Source organism: Balearica regulorum, chromosome 1, assembly GCF_011004875.1.
Source record: "Balearica regulorum gibbericeps isolate bBalReg1 chromosome 1, bBalReg1.pri, whole genome shotgun sequence".
Lineage (NCBI taxonomy): Eukaryota > Metazoa > Chordata > Aves > Gruiformes > Gruidae > Balearica > Balearica regulorum.
Genome location: NC_046184.1, coordinates 79,264,855 through 79,286,793, shown reverse-complemented (window position 1 = coordinate 79,286,793; position 21,939 = coordinate 79,264,855). Strand labels below are relative to the sequence as shown.

At 39.2% G+C, this 21,939-nt stretch overlaps 1 protein-coding gene across 2 annotated transcripts in view; it reads right to left on the bottom strand.

The window, feature by feature from the left end:
• Positions 1-21,939, bottom strand: part of LOC142602812 (uncharacterized) — a 119,281-nt gene that overhangs the window by 22,167 nt on the left and 75,175 nt on the right. For both annotated transcript variants that reach the window (XR_012836647.1, XM_075760517.1), the window contains exons 4-5: positions 16,386-16,499; positions 4,256-4,407 (exon numbers count right to left, since the gene is read on the bottom strand). Coding sequence is in view for 1 of the 2 variants with exons in the window: in XM_075760517.1 (XP_075616632.1) it covers positions 4,256-4,407; positions 16,386-16,499 (266 nt within the window). In the remaining variant the exon portion in view is untranslated. The remainder of the gene's footprint in view (positions 1-4,255; positions 4,408-16,385; positions 16,500-21,939) is intronic.

Sequence of the window (21,939 nt, the reverse complement as noted above, 5' to 3'; positions counted from 1 at the left end):
TCCATGTGAAAATGGGCCATAAAATTAACAAGGTTCTCAACATCAAGTAATTCTGTCTGCTCTATTGTGGCCAGAAAACCAGAGCCTGTAAAATACGTAAGCAAGCAAGGAGAAAAAAACAAACAAAAATTTCCAAAATTCATACAACATCAAAGATAATACCTAAGAAATCTAAAAGCCTAACTTCCCCTACTAGCATTTAAATATTTCCTTGTCCATATATTGTACGTGCATAATTTTGGGATACTAGTTATGTTGGCAAATGCGCATTTTCCACATTCTTTTATGGTGCTGTGGAAATGTGAATACACGAGTTTCCTAATTTCCACGTTTTTCAGCATCAACAGTCCACAGAAAGCACCTTTACAAAAACAAACAAAAAAGCCACACACTCTTAAATAAAATGTGGATGATAAACTGGGACATAACGAGTCCACAGTGGAGTAATTTTTCTTCTAAGAACATGAGCACCAATGCACTGGGGTACTATAATCCCTCCCACCGCCCCGGACACACTCTAATCTAGGTGCTGGATACTGAAAATGCCCAGTTGTCAGTTGGACTGTGTGGCTGATTTATTTCAGTGAAGGCGGATTGAGCCTGTCCAGTAGGACACATTATGAATGTACAATACTTTGATTACAACTGTAAATAAACTTTCACAGAAAATTTTCAGGTGAATGTGAATATGCAAATGCAGAGATTCAGTACAAAAGTCTCTCAGACTTATCAAATATTTTTATGACATTTCAGTCTTTTGCCTTTTGCAGCATGCTTATCCGTCCCCTCCAAAGACAGCTGATATTGTCTATACAGCAGGTTGGGCTAGGACAAAACCAGGAACCTGCAAAGTTTGGTGGTGGATTACCAATATTTTTTGCTAGAATGATCCTTGGTTGCTAAAAAAGAAATCAAACCCCAAATCATCATCACTGGAAAGACAACTGCAACGTTGAACGTTCCAAATAAACAGCCCATTCATTTAAGAAAGAAACACTGCTTTCTATCAATAATGAATCATCTAAGCTCTGCATAACAATTATAACACTCACCTACTTGGTAATTCATGTAAGAAAAACTATGATCTTTCTAATGTAAACATAACCTACTACCAAGTATTAAAGTAGAAACAATTAATAGGACTGTCATGACTTCAACTATCCACACTGCATAATAAATGATAAACTAAGTATTTTTCAATATCTACAGTAAGATGGGAACATAATACATAGAATTGCTTTAATAAGGCATATAAGAATACACAAATAATTAATTTATATCTTCTTTAATGACACAAGTGCTCTCAGAATGGTCTGTTATCCAAAAATGATGAATACAGATACGAAGACTGGTATAGCGTGCAATGTAATTTTTAAAGGTTTATAGCCATATCTGGAAGCCAGACTAGATCTTAAGTGTATCAACTCAAGCTACACGTTATCATAACTGGGACCTGATGAAGTAGGAGCAAAAAAGAAGCTTCTTGCTATGTGAAAACATGTGTCTGATATCACAGGGAAACAATGGTTAAGGACCTTTAAATACTGGCATTTGATTGAGGTCTTCCTGAGAGGTTTTTAAATGAATGACTGGTAAAGTAATGTCAAGAAGCAATAATCAGACAAAAAATGCTCAAGTAAAAAGGCATCACCACAAGAAGCCTAACACAGCTGATGCTGAATATTAGCAAGCTTTTTCACTTCTGGAAACATGGGCACTGTGATTTTTACAATTTTGTTTAAAAAAATGATCCGACCATTTCTAATCCTTTGACGTTAAGTAGAGGAAAGGCACGAAAGCTGGCCATTCACTTGGCACTAGCTTACATTCCTAGCCACTGTTCATCTATAAAGTCCTTTTGAGACTCCAAACACTGTGCAAACTAATTGCTTGCAAACTATGTGCAAAACCTTGCAATCTACATTCAGAGGAGAAAGGCCTTACTTAAAAAATAATAATAAAAAAAATCGATTACAAAATAAGTCCAAGCATCTTCATGAAAGAAAGTAAGATTTTTCATGGAGGTTATTTATGTGTTTTGGAGCTTTAAACAATTGTATGGTAAACATATGATACATTTTGCACAAATGGCACTTCAAACATTCAAATACAACTTAAACTTTTGAGTGCCATGCCCTTCCTATATCCAACATCTCCTTTTCAGAAAAGGCTCAGAAAAGAATCAGATGCTTGATATACTCCACCGTGATAGTCTGTCCTCTACCAATCATACAAGCAACGAATGGAACTGCAGGATGAATACCGAAACATATACTAACAACGTACCCTATTAAGAGACCAAGTCTTTCCTTTATAACTATAGGTATTTAGGTATGATGAACTAAACCCATATATACATACAAACGTTCAGTAACTTACAAAAGCATAATGAGCATCAACATCACTAAAACCGAGCTGCTTCTGCAAACATCTGAGAAAGGCAGTTTCATACAGAAACAGAGACTGCAGAATTTTGCAGGGTACCTACAGAGTTTTTCATCCTCTCCACTGCCCTAGCATTTAGGGAAACTCTAGGTCTTTCCTGGCTTTGGGCAGAACACCAGTCAACAACCCTTCTCAGAATTATTGGAAAGCTGCACATCTCAGCCAGCAGACCCAAAAAGAGAGTTAGTAATCATAATCCCATCAGTTATGGGATGTATTGTTCCTATGTGTGCTCTGCTGGTGAAGTACATCATGTCCGCTAATTTAGAACTGGAGTATTCTGGCCAGCAATGTCCTCCGAAGTTCATTATATGCCCCCATGCACCATGAGGCTAACAAAAAGGACACTGAAAGCCCCACCTTCCTTTCAGTTTCTTTGTCAACTCTGAATACAGTTTGTGACATTATACTAATGAGACAGAGGCACGTCATGGAAGGTACGTGCAGATAACTCACTCCAAGGACTTTAGCTAGCACACAGAGAAGTCTTTCTTCTTGCAGTGTCTGTCTACAAGCCACACTCTTGTGGCTCACGCACAGCAATCTGATGTACAAGAGGTCAGCTAAAAATAGATGGCAATAAAGTTCTGCAAAAAGAGGTGTCTGCTCTGGATTGTTCCACCGGCAAATGGTGTTTCCAAAAACTATGTGTGGAACCCCATATGGCTGCTTTCCAGATGTCAGCAATGCAGATGCATGTCAAGGAAGCAAGCAGAACATGCTTGCTGCCTGTTAAAATGAAACATGTAATGAGAAGGAACCTAGTGGACCAGACAAACATAAAATATAAGCCCTTGTTTTGCCTACTTTAAAAAAATAATCCTGTGAGATATTGCCTAAAATATGTCTTATCAAAGCGGAAAACAGCTTAAAGAAGTCTTGGCATGAATGTTTGTATTCTGCTTGCTGAGGCAACTGTCCCTAGGAGGGATGTATTTATAGGTAAAAATCACAAAAATATCCTATTACGGTTATGAACGCATAGGGCTAGGAAGTACTATCATAAGCTGCCCTGTAGTTCCAAGGTGGTTATTTTGAATTAATGGAAAAACACTTACTAATCCCCCAAGGAACCTAGATTTCAGACACTGAGTAGAAAATGCTCTTCTGCAGCAGGAAAGCAAACTTTATTAACTCCTACTTACACCTTCAGAAAATTGACTGGAAGTCCCGATGTCTTATCTCTGTGACCTATGATCTGAGTTCAGATCATTTGCGCCTTTGTCTCCAGTTTCACCTCAACTAAACTTGCTTTGTATTGAGTTATTTTTTGTTACATAAATATCTATTTGTGGAGGCTACCATTCAACTAAAATCAAAGATCTCTTTCAGAACTTCCCCCTTTACTTGTTTTTGAGGCAATAAGAATGTTTGAAATTAATTCATAATTCACTTGAGATGATTTTGGGCATTTTTGGTCCAATGCGATGGTACTACCAGTTTGATGACTAAAAACATCACTGTTTCTTGCTGATCCTTTAAAAAACAGCAAAGCCTTTGATCAATACAATGGGTGAGGGTCAGTCTCAGAAAATGAGTGAACCAAGAAAAAGCTCACTCATGAGAAAATCCACAGAGAAGTGAAAATACGGGTAATATACTTACAGAGGTATGCTCTCACTGTAGTTGGTTATTTGCTGGAATACGGTGCCGATACTTTTATGTTCAAGTTATGTTAAAAATCCTCCTTAACTGAGTCATGTAGTTCACATTTTTATCACTAACAACAGCAATAGGTATATTTGCAGCACATTGGAGGAACTTCAAAGTAATTTATAAGCACTAATGATAAGGAAGCATTAATACTTACTTTGCAGGTGAAGAACATATGTACAAGACGCTTTGGGGCTTTTGTGTGAATCATTGTGGCAGAGGCAGAAATTGAACTTGAATTACCTACAACCTCTGTTACATCCATATGAACAGCTTTCTGAAAGAGCATGGTAGACATAGGAAGCTGGCCTGAGAAGAAAACAGAAAGACACAATTTTCAGTGTAATCCTGTTAAAAAAAAGTCTAGCACCTGTATGCAACTCCCACCTCAAAAGCCAAAACCAAACCCCAACAAAACCCCAGGACAAAACAGCACGTGCCGTATTTCTAGAGAGAAGTTTAGGCAGGTGGGGGAATTCCTCTGTCCCTCCTTGCTCAGTCCATGACAGCAATCCCCACCTGGCAATCGGTCTTGTCTGGAGGATTTACTCCCTCTTATGTAATTCCAGATTTTTCTTGCAGCTTTGAGATTTTACTGTACACATATGGGTGAGAAAGAAAGGAAGAACGACTCTACAGAAAGAGTTTCAGATGCTTTATTTTTACTGCCGTACACACCATTTTCTGAGGTGTTTGGCACTAAGGGCGCAATGTATTAAAATGATTGATTGATTGCATTTTAAAAATAGAAGTACTGTTCTGATACTGGGATTAACTATTATCATTAAGATATGGTAGAATTTTAAACAGCTTTGAAGCTGCACCCTACTGTGAATGTAAAGCACCCTTCCCCATCCCCCCCTTGCCCATGTTATACACAGAAACCAGAGTTTTTCATAAAGGAAGCAAGTAAATGCCACCAACTTCGCTCCTCACACAGTCAGTGCTGCGTCCATAGGACCACAGTAACAACTCCATAGTGTCCTTTCAAATTCATGTCGTGCATTTTTCATTTTGCTTTCAGCAAACTTGTAGCCTCCTCCTCTTTTTTTTCTGAACATTATGTGTTCCTCTATGGGAGAAGCTTAATCATAGCTATTTTGAAGGTTCTGATTTTTAAATATCCTATATATTCTAGATCAAATCTTGAAGGGGCTGCAAATAATGTTCAGAATAAGTGGTGTAATTTGGTGGCCTAGTACAGAGTAAGCAGGTTCTGATTCAGAGCTGGGTAAGCGACTGCAGCTACAGGGAGACCCTGCCAGCAGCACGTTCATGCCAATAGAAAAGAACAGTTGATGGCATCTACCCAAGGTCAGCTCCTCAAATTCGGGAGCTGGTTTTCTTCCAGACACTGTAAAGTCGCTTGTTTAAATGCAGCCAGTCGGCAACAATTAAGCATCTAAATAAAACATGCAGATTTTGTGCTCCTTTTGAAATCTCCTCCATGCCATGCTGTTTATTTTCTATTTTTCACAGTCTTCATTATCCAACAATCAGGCTACAAAATGGCGGTCAGAGTGAGGCAGACATTTTGTAACTGTCTCATTAAAAGCCTAACAGAACAATGAAAATGCGCCGAATGAAAAGAAGCAATCCGAGGAGCCAAAAGGAGCATGTAGCACTACGACGACCGAGCTTTTAAGCAAATCCTTTATCTTATTTTGTAGCAAAGTTAAAACAAAGCCGCACTGAGAAGCAACCCGACAGTATTTTACCCCCGTGCAGGCAAAATATAGTCTTAGGGCGGCCCTTTGCAAACACTTTCGCTTCGGCGAGTGCAGCTCGTCACCTATCTGAGCAAAGGCTCTTCCGTGCCCCTGCCTACTGTGTGCCATATGGACTCGAGACCACCCATTGACAGTGACTCAGTCGCTATAATCTTAACCACATTCTTCCCTTGAAAGTCCAGACGCTAATGTTTTCTATTACAGCTCCAGGAACTTTACAGTCTTCAGCGCAGCTTTTAAAGCACTTGCAACAAAATCGGCAAATGAACACTTAAAGAACGGACCCTACCTCCATCTCTGCAGACAACTTTTCATTCAAATTTAACTATCTAATGCGTAATAAGCAAACGCAGAACAAAGTAATACCATAGCCGATGAAAGCAACAAGCCCCAAGAATTAATAAGCGCAACCCTTTTTTTTTTTTAATTGTGTGCCCACCAGACTGCTCATAGAAGAATTAGCAACTGAGGTATCCTAAGAAGCAAATATGCAAATCTTTAGGAAAAACTGCAAAGCACATGCTACTCATTAAAGATTTAGGTATCTGCCAAATTTCAGGTTTAGAGATTCAGACATTTTTACACTGTTCCCTGAGGAAAAACAAAACAAAACAAAAACAAAAAACCAAACCTACAACGACTTTTAACACAGAAAAACTATGGTTTTGTCACCCTCCTATAAATAAAAAATGGCTGAGGGCCTTTTGCTTACATTTTTTAATGATACGAAAGGAGTAATGCAGCTGGGCTAATGTTATATTTAAAAGGGGAGATAAAGGTTTAAAAAAAACCCCCCTGGAATTATATAATGAAAAAAACCAACCCCATTATTTATTTTCATGCAGCTCTGATTTTGAGGGACTTGCAATATAGGACTTAAACTAACAAAACAGGTAAGGAATAATTACGTAGGCATGTAATAATTACGTAGGCATTAAAAACACAGGCATTGTACAGCTGCACTGACGTTAGAAGAGATTAGGCTAAAGCAATGCATCTCTGTTGCCACTTTTCTCTTCTTACGATGACTTGTGCTCCAGTGCAACACTGCTACTTGATATTCAACGACCCAGGTCAGGAAACAGGCAACTAAATGGGAAGAAATGGCTAGCCCCCCAAAGCCAAAGTCAGATAACCCTCCCCAGAGTGCAGGTGGCAGAGTGAACCGGCTACCTGGAAAAATGGTTTGGAGAAGCTTATTTTGAAACTTTCTCTCTTGGTGGTAAATGGGAGAAAGCTGGTGTACTGATCTGCATTGAAAGAAAACTGCTCTGAGCCCTCAGAGAGGGCAGGGTAAAACGTTCTCAGAAAAGGGAAGAATTTAGCCTATAGTTTCCATATGACTGTGGCACATTTGCCAGTACCACTGTATCTCTCTGTGCCTTTACATGCGAGAAATCTCCAAGCTACGCACTGAACCTTCTTTTAGAAGCCAGTACGAGATATAGCAAGTGAAAGGTGATTTGTTTGGGCCATCTAGACCTGCAGTATATATAGAAGGACAGGAGGAGAATTATTACCACAGCCTGTACCCTCGATGGAGCCAGAGCTGCCCGGGACAGGCACATGTGCGATGCTGTTAACATATGGTGGAGGTCCCACTCCAGACTGCTACAGCAAGACGCGTCTGAAGAGTCCAGCTGCCACACGACCCCCTTCAGCGCTCGCGTGAAGGCTGTCTCTTACAACACAATATAGCCCTCTGTGTATTATGGGAGATGTTATTTCTCCGAGACATATTTTGCAGCGTTCTGTATCTTTGCGGTGGGGCTAGCAATCTGCCGCGCTGCTGTGACAACAGGTGGGACAGCTCTTTCAAAACTTGAACAAACCTGACAAAATCCGGATGCCTGCCAAGCTTACTACACAGATGCTATGTTCAAAGGTTACGATCCATCTCTAAAACCACTGATTTAAAAGTGATGTGGATTACGGTTGTCCTTTGCTTTTGTTATAAACCCTCAAAATCATGGAAAGAATTCCAAGTTTTGTTACAAACTTGAAAAAAAGGCCAAAGCTCACGAAGAAGTTCCCTAAGGGTCGTGATCCTTCAGTTTTAAGCTAACTCCAATCTGAGCTGGGAGCAAAAAGCTCTGAGTTAACACCAGGTTTCACACTGGAAGTGTGGGAAACCCGTGGTTTGACAAGATTTCCTTGCAAAGCCTGGTGAAGTTCAGTGGTTTCTGCAATATTTCACAAAGAGTGTCTGGGTGCCTTTGAACTTGAAACTCAAAGCAGAATCCAGCAGCTGCAAACTTAAACACAGCAAGACAAAGGTTAAAAAAAAAATGTTTGCATGAGCTCCTGGGAAGAATATACTGAGTTTCACCTGCTGACACTTGAAAAAGCAAAAGTCTACACACCCTCCTATTCAACTTCAATTTAAATAAAAACATATAGGGACATATGTTAGCGGCACTGTTGCATTACACTTTTGACTTACCTAAGTGAGGTACCTGAGGGTAGACTGCAGAGTCCCTGTTAATGTTGCAGCCCACTGCTGTTCTCACAACTACTCATGTGGATTTCTAGAAGTTATGCAAAGCCACCCCCATAGGCTGTATCACAGCCACTTTTCTAGAACCACCAAGGCTACCAAGGCTTGCTAACAACAATCAGGAGGAAATGAAAGAGAAGTTGGTTTTAGCCCTTAAATTTAGAGAACTGGAAATAAAAAGACAAAACAATCACATGGGGTTAAGGTTTGAAGCAGTATTTTTCTTCAAATAGCACTTTTCAGTCATCTCCTCTACAACTGCAAGCTTTCAAGGCTGATGAAACAAATGGCTTGGAGTCACTTCCATCGGGTATTATATTAGTTCACGACAATGTGAATCTCTGTGCTATTCAGCATCTGTTAGCTAGCTGATGCAGAATACTTTGAGTGTCCCCAGTCTTCTGGCCACAATAAAGAGCAGTTTGTAAGCAAGAGAGGGGAACCAGAGTGGAAGAATACCATTTGCATGGGCATCAGTGGTCTACAGCCATATAACTCATCAGCTTTCGTTTGCGGGATGTTAGAATAGGAATAATCGTAGGGAATTTATAATTTTTATATTTTGAAAGGGCTTTTCTTAATAGCACTGAAAACAGGATAATCTACATGCAGCGCATACAGTTGTAAGGGGAAAAGGGGAAATTAATTTAGGCATGCAGGAAACAAAACAAGAGTAAAGGACTGTAAGCGGAAAAAAAAGAAAAGTAAAATAGGAAAGGAAAAGTGAGACGATTACAGACAGATGAGAATAAAGACTAAAATTAGCTATCAAAAATTGTTAGAAAGGTTTAGATATACTGAAAATCAGGTAACGGGGATAAAAAGACTAAGATTGATGATTATGGCACATTTCTTTCACACACTTTTTACTTAAGTGTAGTAAACTTTCTGAGCAGTAAAGACATATTAGTATTGTTTAATTTTGATTCTACTCTTAAATCACTAGAGAGAGAGAGAAAAAAAAATCCTAAATTTTGTTGGTGCAGTTTTGGTCTTTGGAGCTCCACTTCTTTGGTGAACTATTCCTTAACCACTTGTAAATGCTGGAAATTATATGCGCTGATTCTAGAATAATATCCCCTGTCCCCCTGCCAAGTCTCCACTTATCCTTTAACACAACAAAGTTGTAAGAAAATTAACCATTTGTATAAAAGGTCTTCAGACAGATCACTTCAGGGTTACTGCAGCATTCTTCCTAACACTGTAGTTGCTGCCTGTTCAACTGAGCGAAGTTTTGGAAAAGATGGGTACAAAAATATTTCGCGGAGAATCACAAAGCATTACATCTGGCTTTTTAGTATATAGTTCTACGTCCATTTTTGACAAATCTATTTCCTAATAGTTATACAGACACAAGAGAGTCCAAATGATACAGTTGTGACCGTACAAGTGCTCTGGTTTTTAATTGTGAACGCGGATAATACTAAAGTTGTAAAAATTATCTGAAATAAAATGAACTAGAGCAACAACAAACCCCGGAGCGCTTTCTTGTTAGTTTAAAAAGTACTGGATTTACCGTTATGACCTAATGTATCTCTTTATATACATTCCTCTTCATCACTTACATAAGACCAGTTGCCGTGACAACTAAAAGAATTGTTTTAATAAAGCAATGTCCCCCTATATTTTAAATACTGCAGGTCCCTGAGACAAAGAAATCCACAACACAACTCCAAAGATACAAAATAATACAATACAAAAAGGAGCTGAGGAAGAAAAAGGAGAACCCTGCACACCAAATGACTTTTGCATGGAAGCAGTATTTCAGGTCCACAGCTCCAACCACAAGCTTACTCCTTATTATAAGCTTTATTACTGATATCTCCTACATCCTTAACTCCCTTCTGTGTCTCTGTGGCCAGTCGATCAAAACCTGTGTCTCTTAATTGGACTCCAATAAAACAAGCATAACCCAATGCACAATGCAAGCATTGTGAGGATACAGTCTTAAACACTACGAGCTCTACACCTACCGAGACCAAGGTATCAGTTAAAATCTGATGTCAGGTAGTGACAAAAGGCTCATGAAGTGCCAAGGGAGAGTAGATCCTGCACATCTGAGCAAACAGTCTTCAAACAAGACTGCACAGATGGCCCAAAGGAGGTATGTCTTTGCAGGATCGGGTCCTTGCAGTGCAAGGCACAATCCTAAAGTTTACTCTGAATTACAGAGACATGGAAGTGTGTTAGTCAGTACAAATAACCAGAGCCTGGTGGGAAACTCGGGGAAAGAAAATGTGAACACCTTGTTTCACCGGAGTGAAATGCTAACTCTCTAAATTCTCCCTGCACATTGTTGTTCTTCAGATAGGGACTTCTGTGTGCTTTGTGCTGGCCTGGAGTGACTTCTACCTATTCCACAAAGTTCTCCAGACCACTAACAGTTAACAGAAAATGTACAAAAGAGAACAATCACACATTATCAAGGGAGATGAAATTAAATATCCCAACAGACATTCCTGTTCACACGACATTCTGGCCAACAGGCTTCCTCAGATACTACAGTGATAACAGTACAATTAATTTCATTATTAATGCTAATTCAATGGGAATTTAATGGAATAAATAGTTCAAATTAGAAATTTCTTTTAGGAATTCCAGGCTGACGACAGTACTATCTGTCTCTCTGTAAAGCGACAACAGACAGCTTCAACTTCAGGTTTGCCTCCTCCTCGCAACATTAGGCATCACATTACTAACCCGGAGCTAGGTGATCCTTTTCCTGCCAACCTTAATGAGTTTTCAGTTACTTCAAATCAACGAGCACAGGTAGTATAAGCAGCAGCGTAGCCACTGCAGCATGGTGTTCACAAGGGACTGGTTTATCTGCCTTTGAAGCTGATCTCTTGTATTGCCACATCCAGACAGTGCCTGGGACCCAGACCGGCCAGCCAGAAGCTGGTTTGGGTATGTTCTGCTAAGATGCAGTTCTGGCGTGGGCTTCAGCCTAGTTCTCACTTGTGCGACAGTGACTACACTGAAAAACAGTGCTTGGACTACCAGGATGATTTGATTAGCGGCACAGCATGACTGGATTAGCAGCTGATGCTCTGTGTTAACTCAAGTTTGAAGTCTCTCGCCACTTCTCCATTGCATTACCAATTTAAACATCGGTAGCACTTATTCTTCAAAACAGGCTCCCGAAGGACTAACTTGACTCAAGTGAAAAGCACCACTCCACAAAACTAGAGGTTTTTGTGGGTGAATGAAGTTAAGGTCCCAGTTACACTTCAGCTGGGTCTGTACTTAACACTTCTATGAAGACAGATCCTTATTTTACACATGCATGCTCAAGAGTTTGTAAGATTTTTTTGCTCTTCCCCCCCCCCCCCCCCCGTAAAATATTTATTTTCTGAAATACTTTCAGAACTGTGTAACTAACACCATGTTTCTGATTTTACACAGGAGGCTGCTTTTTAAAGAGATTTTGAAGCATAAAATCTGCACAAACTATTCCATATACGTATACTTTTAAAAGCTTCCCTCTGCCACATTACATATTTCTGAGCAGGAATCACAGATTACCTAGTTTAGAATCATCGTTTACAAGAAGTCTATGTTCAAAGTTTCCATCTTTTATTCCTTCGCAACTGTTAAAAGAGTTAATCTCGCATCTTAATGGGAGTTTGCCCTTAATAAGAAAGTATAAAAGCAAGCCAACAATAATAAGCTAAATGAAGGCCATTCTTTTGTCTTTTGTCAATATTTTCATACTGACAAATAGATCAAACACAAGATATTTTTTAAGGCTTTTATTTTTTCCCTCTCTGTAAATCATAAATGCTTTGGTATATTTAATTTCAAAATGGATTAGGCTAACACAACGGATTAAAAAAAACCTTCCCAAGCCCTGCTATATCTTAGATGGAAAAGTACACAAAATGTTCTTCTGCTATTTCCCCCTGCTCATTTTCTAGCTGCTCCTCTTTCCCCTACACCTGAAGATCAAGCTGTCTGCATTAATCAAAAAAGTTTCACGGTCCTATTTTGAGACTTCAAAACACTGTAACACGTATTTTTCTAAATAAATGAAGGATTTTAGACTATATTCAGAGGAAAATACTCAAGTGCTACACCACAGAGATAGAGCTGGCATGTTTATGTGGGAAGAGGTAGAAAATTCTTCCCTGCAACCTGAACTCAGCCCTTGAAGAGCAGAGGGAACACCTTTGTTTTGTGGTAGTCTGTGTAGGCACTACTGCACAGTCTGCTTGTGGGAGAAGGGTTTGAAATGTGTTTGAAGACCCAGTGGACTGCTATGCTTGAATCTGTACCAGTTTTAAACCTCCCTAAGCAAGGTCAGAAGACACTTTTGCCCAGTGAGATGTATTTGTAAGACCTGACTAACTTTTCCATGCAAGGGCATTGCCCAGACTCTGAAAATATTCTTCTGCAATACTTGCTTGTCAGAGGGGATTTAATTTGCGGACTTGAATGTCCTTTCTCCTGTCCTTCTGTTATATATGACCAATGGCTCCTCAATGAAATGCAGAGTACAGCTGTTAACAACTGCTTTAACATATGGACACAAGCCTTCCTTTAATGTAATGGTTTGGGGCTTGGTTCCCTACCCCCATTAAATCTGTTTGATGGTAAGTCCTTTTCCCGGAAAAAGCTTTTGTAGAAACTGTGAACTCTGGTCCAGCTGTGGACGGACGTGAAGGCAGCAGTGGCAATGAGACAGCCTATGGATGGGGTTATACCAGAAGGGAGGTCCAGGCTGGACCACCTCCTCCTTCATGCAGCTGAATCAGAGAATGGAGTCTTAAAACTAAAAGCAAAAGCGACAGAACAAGCTTTCTGTACGATAAATCATCAACTCTTCCAGCTGGCCCCAGGCAGCTGTGACGTCTCAGCACAAAAAGAGTCCGTCAGGAGAACGCCATGAAAACAGCCTGGGATCACCACTTCCTTAGGTGTTTGGTGTCCCACATGGCCCTTGTCTGAAGTGAAAGTGTCCCCTCTCAAAATTTTGCAAGAGTGGTAAAAGTAGTGACAAATATGGCACTCTAAGTTTTAACAAATTTCTATGGAGAGAGAGAGGCAGGCATGCAGTGTGAACACAAAATAATGAATGCAAACTCTCAGAGAAACAAAAAGTCCCAGTTGCAGGTCCAAAACATTATGAATTTCAGCTTTAGCATGGACGCAGTTTTGGTCACTTACCAAATTTACTGATTGTATTTGAAACAATTGAAGTAGTTTTTTTCTGTGTTTATTTTGGAGCTGGCTATTTTTAAGGTCATAGTCCCTGCTAAGGGAGGAAACTGTGTCTCTAGGGTATTGGGATTTAAACAGAGGAAAGAAAAAGGCACAGAGAAAGTAGCTGCCTTACAGAGAGAACTCACATGTTTTGTTTTCTTCCGTGTTCAGTTTGTAGTCAAAAAAGAACTTTACAGTAAACATGAACTCATGTTTTTTTGGAAAAAAAAAAAAAAAAAAAAAAGTAATTCCGAATTTCACAGGAATTCTTTTTTAACTTTTTCCCTCCTGGAATCCCTTCTGATCAACTGCAATATAAAGGGACATTACCACTTGTTGATAGGCTTTTACAACTTCAGAAGTTAGGCTTACCACTCTCCTGTCTGTCGTGACTTCAGTAACAGCACCTATGACAAGCCAAATATGTTGTGCAGGCAGAGTTCTGACATGGAGATACAAATGAGGAGGTGCAGGGAAGGCAGCAAATGTTTTGAGAGCCTTGGAAAAGCCCATCGAGACAGAAATCAGCTACTGCAGAGGGCACATATTGCACTGGGACCACAGACCTCTGTGCCAGGAACTAGAGGAAACCAGTGCTGAAGGAATGGTGTCGGAAAGGACGGGAGCGAGCGAGCAGAGAGGCTGCAAAGACAACCAAGGCAATTCCACTATAGGGAAGTGCAGAACCTGCTGCTATCAGCCTGCAGTCTGCCCTGTCCCTGCTTGAGGAGGTCACGCGAGATGTTTCCACAGCAAAGCTACACTCCGTATCTGACAAAAGGAACTCACTCCGGAGTCTTAGGTATTAAATAATGCAAAGCAGGATAAAAGCTGGCAGCTATATGAAAAGAGGCTTCTTTCATAACTTAATTGCTCATTTGCAAAATACCAATGTTATTTATTTAAGCAACTATGACCTTTTTTGATGCACTGGTAATGTAAATGCTCATGTGTGGGTGTCAGAAGAACATCATGATAATAAAATACTAATACCTTAGATCAGGAGTTGCCCAATTTATTTTTCTGGGATCGCATCCCTATAGAAATAGAGCTGTATTGTACCTCGCTGAGGCAGGGGTTACAGCTGTTTCTAATTCTGCCCCAGGCTCTGCATTTGCAGAAGAGAAATGTATTTGGATGCATTTTTCAGATATCTTTTTCTCATGTGCGTACCATGAGAAATACAGCAAGATTTTGGGAAACCCTCCTTTTAGCTAGCCTCTGCTCTTGTTGTATCCCAGATTATGGTAGGTGTCAGGTATGTTCCTCTAACTGTAGTGTGAAGAAGCATTATTTTGAGGTGCACAAGATGTCTTCCATGGCTCTAATTAAATGGATGAAGCACGTACAGGCAGGGGTCGGCACATGCGCACCAGTCCAGAGGACATGTAATGTCAACTAGAATTGGTTCGGGAACAGTGTGACTAGAACACCACCAAGAAGGCTAGAAAGTTAAGGAAGATACTCCCATGCCTTAAGAACGGTATAACACTAGACCTAATCTGTTCTTTACTTACAAAAGTGTCAGCAGTAAGATATAAAGACTAAGGGAAAGTGCCTAGTCTCTACTTATTACTTGGGCCAACTGGGATAAAGAACACCAAGAAAGTGCAGCAGGTATTTAAACAGCAGATTATAAGAAACTCTGGGGGGAAAAAAAGGGGGTAGATATAAGAGTTATAAGAGTGGAAAAATAAGGAAGAATTTATCCAAATTATTCTTAGACTGTTATTTTGCTTCAGAAAGGGCGCGCTCTGTCTCACACCCAGGCATTATAGTAAGAAACTATCTTTTGTTTCAGTTAAGATTCTCAAATTTGGGACACTAATAAAAATGGGACAGGAGCCCATGACAATATAAAATAACTTTCTCTTCAGAAATTGTCTTGTAGATGTACATGCAATTTATCTTTAGGTGATATCTATGTGCTCATATGCAGCCTGACCTGAGTAGGGTACAGGTATGTGTACTTTCCAGTGACACAAGAGAGCTAAACAGCTTTTTCTTTTATTCATCTGCACAGATATTCTGTAATATACATTAATGTAAGTATGTAAAAATACAGATCAGAACTGACTGCTACCGATGTGAAGGGAAACTGTGTGACCTCTCAATCCTATTTAAACATATTAGTAGGCTTTAATAAAGTCAAGCAATATTGTTAGCTATATTAGCACAACTAAACAGTCCTTGAGGTATAAAAGAGCTGCGTGTGCTAGAATGAGAGTATCAGTAAATTTAAGAACTAATAGTATTAAAGCCATATGGTTACCACATTAAAAATCAAGCTTTTAAGAGTTCAGGAAGGAGATTAAAAGCCTGTAAAGCATATTTAGATAGTGAATACACAAGAATTAGGTGTGTGTTTTGGGACTTGTTTTGTTTAAATTCTGCTGTAATCAATACATATTTTGGAAAGCAGTGAGCAACTCCTCAAGCAGATGACATTACTCAATGGAGTTTGAATATGAGACTATTCCTTCTGACATGCTGAGGGAATGTAAGCTTACCAAGAAAGATGTTCTAACTGAAACATGTGAATAATTAACTCTGAAAGAATGTGGAAGCTGCACAGATAGGAAGAGCACTGTGTCACACTTGACCAAAACCAGAATGCAACGCTGAGGGATTGCCAAGTTTTCCAGAAGTTTAGGCTGTGGCAGGATGTTCTAAGTAAGCATACCTTGCAGGAAGGTACTAGTTTGGATTTGCTACACCTTCCGAAGTGTGAACAGCTGACTGTGTTTTTAGCAATGTTTCTTAAAAGCATACTTTAACTACAAAGGAGGAGGGGGAAAAAAATCTATTCAAGTGAAAGATCACTTTCTCAATTTCTTAATGTGCATCACGTGACTTACCAAAATATGTCCTTTTTTGAGTCACACTACTTCTAAGTCTCTCTTGTTTGCTCTGACATCGTATCTGGAACAGACAACGGTAAGCAGTCTCTGGTTTGCATGTTATCGGTGAATCTGAAATAAAGAAAAGAATTTTGTTTGAAATTAATTTATTCTCCATGCCTCAAGGAACACAACCACTGCCAAACTTCAGTACTGACATACCTGAGAATCCCACTGAGCTGTCAAAGACAGCATCCCAACTTAGCAGAAGCCAGTACCAAATGATCCCATACAAGATGGATCTAAGTGAAGGCAATTTTAAAATAACGTCTCATTTACAAAAGCTTCTTACCCGTAACATTTACTGTTCAGCTGATGTCCACGTGTAAGTCTGAAGCTCCCTTAATTTTTTTCTTGTTAGGTCCATTTTCAGTGGCATGCTGTTCAAAATATGACCACTGCTTAAACAAACTGGAAAATTTTCTATTTCTGAATCTCAGATTTTCACTGTGACCATTTCAAAAACTCTCCCTTATGAAACAATGCCACATTTGTATTTATGAACAGCATGGCTCATGCACTTTCATACTGATCAGAATATTTTGAGAAAAGCAAAAAGCTTTAGCTTTTTGCAGCTGAATCTCATGACCGTGCAATGCAGCAACTGGAAGTATCAACCTAATTAAGCTCCGTGGCCTTGATTTTATACATTAATAAACCGATCACTATTTTTATCAACATCAAGAAAGAGTCCATATGAGTTGATAATGGAATAATGAATCTCCATCACTGCATGGCAACATCAGACTGTATAGAAAGAATACAGTATTGTGATGACCTCTGCAACAATTATGTAACTTCTACCTTCTGGTTTTCATCATCGACTGTTTTCTCAGTTGCTGTAAGATCCAGCAAAAGTATGTGAAGCAAAGAAATCCTGTTGCATTGAATGCAAGAAACTCACTGGTGGGAAAAATATCATCTGCCTTTTACACTATGCTTTGTTATCTAGGAACAATCCCAAATTGCCCCTCAGGCCTGTTCAAAGGTTGTACCAGAGCTGTTCAGTGCATTTAACATTACGTCACCGAGCTGCAAAATCCAGTCACGGAGACAATAACGTTTGCTATGTTTGTAGTTACTCCAAGCATCCTGGTACAAAAATATGCCACCTTTCTTCCCCAAAGAAGAAAACTACAAAGTCGTTGAGAAGGTAGTTTTAGCTTCAGGAAACTAGGACCACTCTTGTTAGGTAGGACACATTATAACCATGGTCTTTTCTGTCATCCTCAGGTCTGTAAGCTTGTTAAGAAAAAGCCAAAATCTACACTGAAAAAATCTAACTATCTTCTGTACAGATTAAGTTATATTCAGGACATGCTACCTTCCTTTTTCAGTGGCTGAACTCTCACTTTATACCTCTTCAGAATGCTATGCAGAAATACGTATCCTCATTCTTCCCATGTGAGAGCTCTGCAAAAATCCACTGATGACACAAGCAACAGCATACCCAACAGTGAAAAAGCCTGTAAATGTCACTGGCAAAATATCTTTTAATTAAGAAGAAAAGCACACCCATGATGGAATCTGATTTGTGTTATACTGCTTTTAAAACTTCACAACGTACTAATTCCAAGTAGCAATGTGCCTCCCGTTTTGGTAAGGAAGTATCAGCTTTTTAACATATCATCAGCCAGCGGTATTTGCTGTTTAATTCACATATTCTTTCACCTTTCCCAAGGTATGGCTCATTAAAAACAAGTTTTGATGGGGCTTGCTATCTTGAAGAAAAAGGTTTCAATAACACCGCAGCAACAAAATATAACTTCTCTCTTATTTCTGCATTTCTGAAGATGTAAAGTAGTATTAATAAAATACTCTTAATAGTAGCTGCTGTAATTATTCACCAAAGCACCAAAAAACAAACAAACAAAAAAAAGTTCTGATACAGCTTAACATGTATTAAACCCATTCAAAATTAGCCTGGTTGTGTCCTTCAAGTCAAAGGGAGTAAACCAGGAATCTGAGTTCTAAGGTACAATTCATGATACAGTTTTCATCAAGCACCTGCTTAATGTGCCTGAATAGGCACAGCGTTTGTTATTCCTCAAAGCGCTGCACTGAAAATGCACATATGAATTAAAGAATCATACAAAGTTGTGTGTGTCTGCCTAACTAGGCTTGCCCCCATGCAGAGAGAGATTAGTATATTCCTCGCCTGACTCTGACAGTTGCGTATGAACAGTTATGGTTTGGCTACAAAGAGAAAAACTCCCTGCAGGGTGCTTTACTGTGATTTTATTTTTAAGGGAGGAGCAGTATTTAGTCTTGCTAATGACACTTTCCAGAAACTGCTTCGGATACATTCTTTCTCTCCTCAAAATTATTTTTATGATCATCAGTACAAATTAGGCTCCCAAGAATAGACCATCTTCTTACACATACAATGCCAAATTGAACTGATCAAAATCTAATCTATTTTCTTTTCTTCCACAATGGAAACGTATATACGTATTTGTGTCAATCAGTATTCCAAACACTACTCTACTATTTTAAATAATGAATATTATTTTTAAAAGAATGTAAAATAAAATAAAACAAATAATATCAACTTCTTGAATTATAAATAATAAATTAAAAAGAAAACCAATACTCAGCTTCCCCTGTCAAACCTATCACTTCAAACTGCTCTGCTTCTATAAGGAAATTAAAGTTTTATGCCGCCAGTACTGAGAATCCAATATGAGCCTGATCCTTTGCACACAAAATGCCTTGCCTTTGCTCCAGACTCTCAAAGCCAGCGATGTTCTGGTCATCTCCTTCACATGCCATGTGTGTCCCACAGCACGTTAAGTACCACAACTTCTTGCCTCCCTGCAAAAAGGTGGTGCCAGCCGTATTTTGCATGCCTACACACAGCAAGTGCTAGTTTCACAGATTAAACAGGTTTTCTCTAACTGTAACCGCAATCTACGCATTGCAATGCCACTAGGGATTCCCTTCCGCTTTACTCCATCCGGAGCTTTGCTGTATCACCGCCCATTATAACTGATGTACATTTAACTATGCACATACGTATCCATAAAATAATATGTTCTATGTTTCACTCCTCTGAAATATGAATTAAGGAATTGTCTTTGGTGACAGTCTGCTCTTTTGTCTGTGCATTACCAGCAAAAGAATAACAATGCTCAATGGATTTCAATCAAGAATTAACAAGAGGAATGAAAAATATTTTATGTAGTTCCCTTTCTTCATATGCACAACTAAATCAGGCGTGTCTTCTCGGTATTCGTGCAGATAGACACTGTTTTCATACAGTTATAAATACTCACTGAGATTATCATCACAGAAAGAACTTAGTGGGGAACAAACACATAAAAAGCCTTTCTGGATTTGTTTATTTATACACTGTATTTCACAGCACTTTTTCCTATCCTAAGTCAACCAGTTAGACATTGCTGAAAGAAACCTTGTCCAACAACAGCAGGAAAAGAGAAGCAGCCTTGGAATTATTTTCTCAAAGAAACCAAAAGCAAACCAAAACAGGGCACAACATTCAAATTACATTATATTAGAAATTATATACCAAATTTGACCAGCTAGGGGAAAAATGGCCAGCTAAGCATATCTTTATCTTTAGCTCTCCCATTTTGTTAATTCTTCACTAGTGCATGTACTTACAAAAGACTTCAGCTGAATTCCAGTTTAATCTCTCCCTAGACTATCCTGGAAACATTCTATTTAAATATGTTCTCATTTTCTTCATGTCATGTTATGTGTTTCTTCCCTGGAAGTGCAGTGTGTTGTCCTGAGAGGGTAATACAGGTAACGTTTAATATATAATTGTAAAATAATAGTGGCATTTATCAACTCTGAATTCCACTGGCACTATTAATTCTCACAGAATACACCCACATAACTGAGGCCACAAGCTCTGGGACTCCAAACCGCTGCAAACCATTTTTAGCTCCAACAGCAGGGAAGGAGGAAAGTCAAGGGAAGTCCATTTACACAAAGACCGGTGACTAAATCACGTCTCTGTCCTGGTTCGGAGACTTGTCCTTAGAACTTTATCTCACTCTCCCAAAAATACAGTGTTTGCATAATCACATGGACGCAAGAAAAACAAACTATACATAAAATGGAAGTTTCCCTTTCAATGCATCTATGTTTTCAGTTGCAGTTTTGCATTGAGTGTTCATTAATTCAACAGCAAAACAATGGAAGAACAGCAAAGTGTAAGAGGAAGTCTTTTAATTTCAATTTTCTTTGTCTAATTGTTGATAAAAATCTTACTTAGACACTAACAGACCCATATCTAACTCCAAGGATGCAGACAAAATATGTAAACTAAATGATGTACCAACTAATATGCACCACTAATACAAGTATAACTTTAAAAAACACAAATTCTGTCTAAAATCCAGGAAAATTTGGTTCACAAGATCACCGTCTTTGCTTTTTACTAGCTAGTGGTATACACTGCTTTCACCTGAAATATTGTTGCATTTTCCAGCCTCCTACATTTAATTAAGTGGCTGCTTTACCACCTGCACTCCAACTAATATTATTTCAGCAAGTGTCACTGGAGTAGTGCAATGCAAATAGAACTTGTATTCTCATCTCTGCTTCTAAATGGTGCTCCTGCCCTGAAAAAGTGGAATGCATGTGATAAATTCAATGCGTGTGACAAATTCAATGCACTTCGTACTCTTCACCAGTAACAGAATCCAGGAATGACCCAAGAAAGTTAGGCATATGACTGAACTTAAGCACGTGAGTGGTTCTCCACATCTCAGAGAAGCCTATGCTGACTGGTCACCAAAAACCCATCGAACTGTAGTTAAGAGAAAACCAAACATCCTTGCAATGAGCGCATCTGTCGCCCAAATCCAGTTTCCACTTCCATCACCAAGAAAAGCTAGCTGCGGTGGCCTACATGCTGGTCTGTACGTAAGAGCGTAGAAAACCACATCCTGTTTGCCTCTGTTTCTCTCAAAGGCTGCAGTTTATCTCTGCCTAAAAAGCTGGGCGGCGCGAGACCTGCAGCTCATGACCTGTGCTGGGTGGCCCGAGGAGAGCACAGAAATGAACTCTATGGCAGGTGGCTCAGAGGGCAAGTTCATACATGCCGGAAACAAACCCAACCTTTCTAAAGACCTGAGAGGATCTAAATATCCACTCTTCTTTTGGAACTTGTTTAGCAGTTCCAAACTTAAAGAGTCTGAAAACCACTCCTTCACGCAAAAGCTAATCAAGTAGCACGTGTGACAGGACGCTCAGGTTTGCTCACTTTGTACTCCCAGGCTAAACAGCTCACTTGAGCCCTGACACCAAACAAAAAGGCTTAAGAAAGCCTCCCTATAGTTGGATGTGTATTTTCTTCCCATATTAATACGTTAATCCAGAACAATGCAACATAGATGAACATCTGAAAACAGTATGGCTATGTGAAAACAGTATGCCTGCATTTTATACATTTTTAGTTTATTTTTTTTCATCAAAGCAGAAAGAAGTTTAAGTATCAAAGGTTATAAGTTTAAATTCATTAAACTTGTAAGTTTACTTA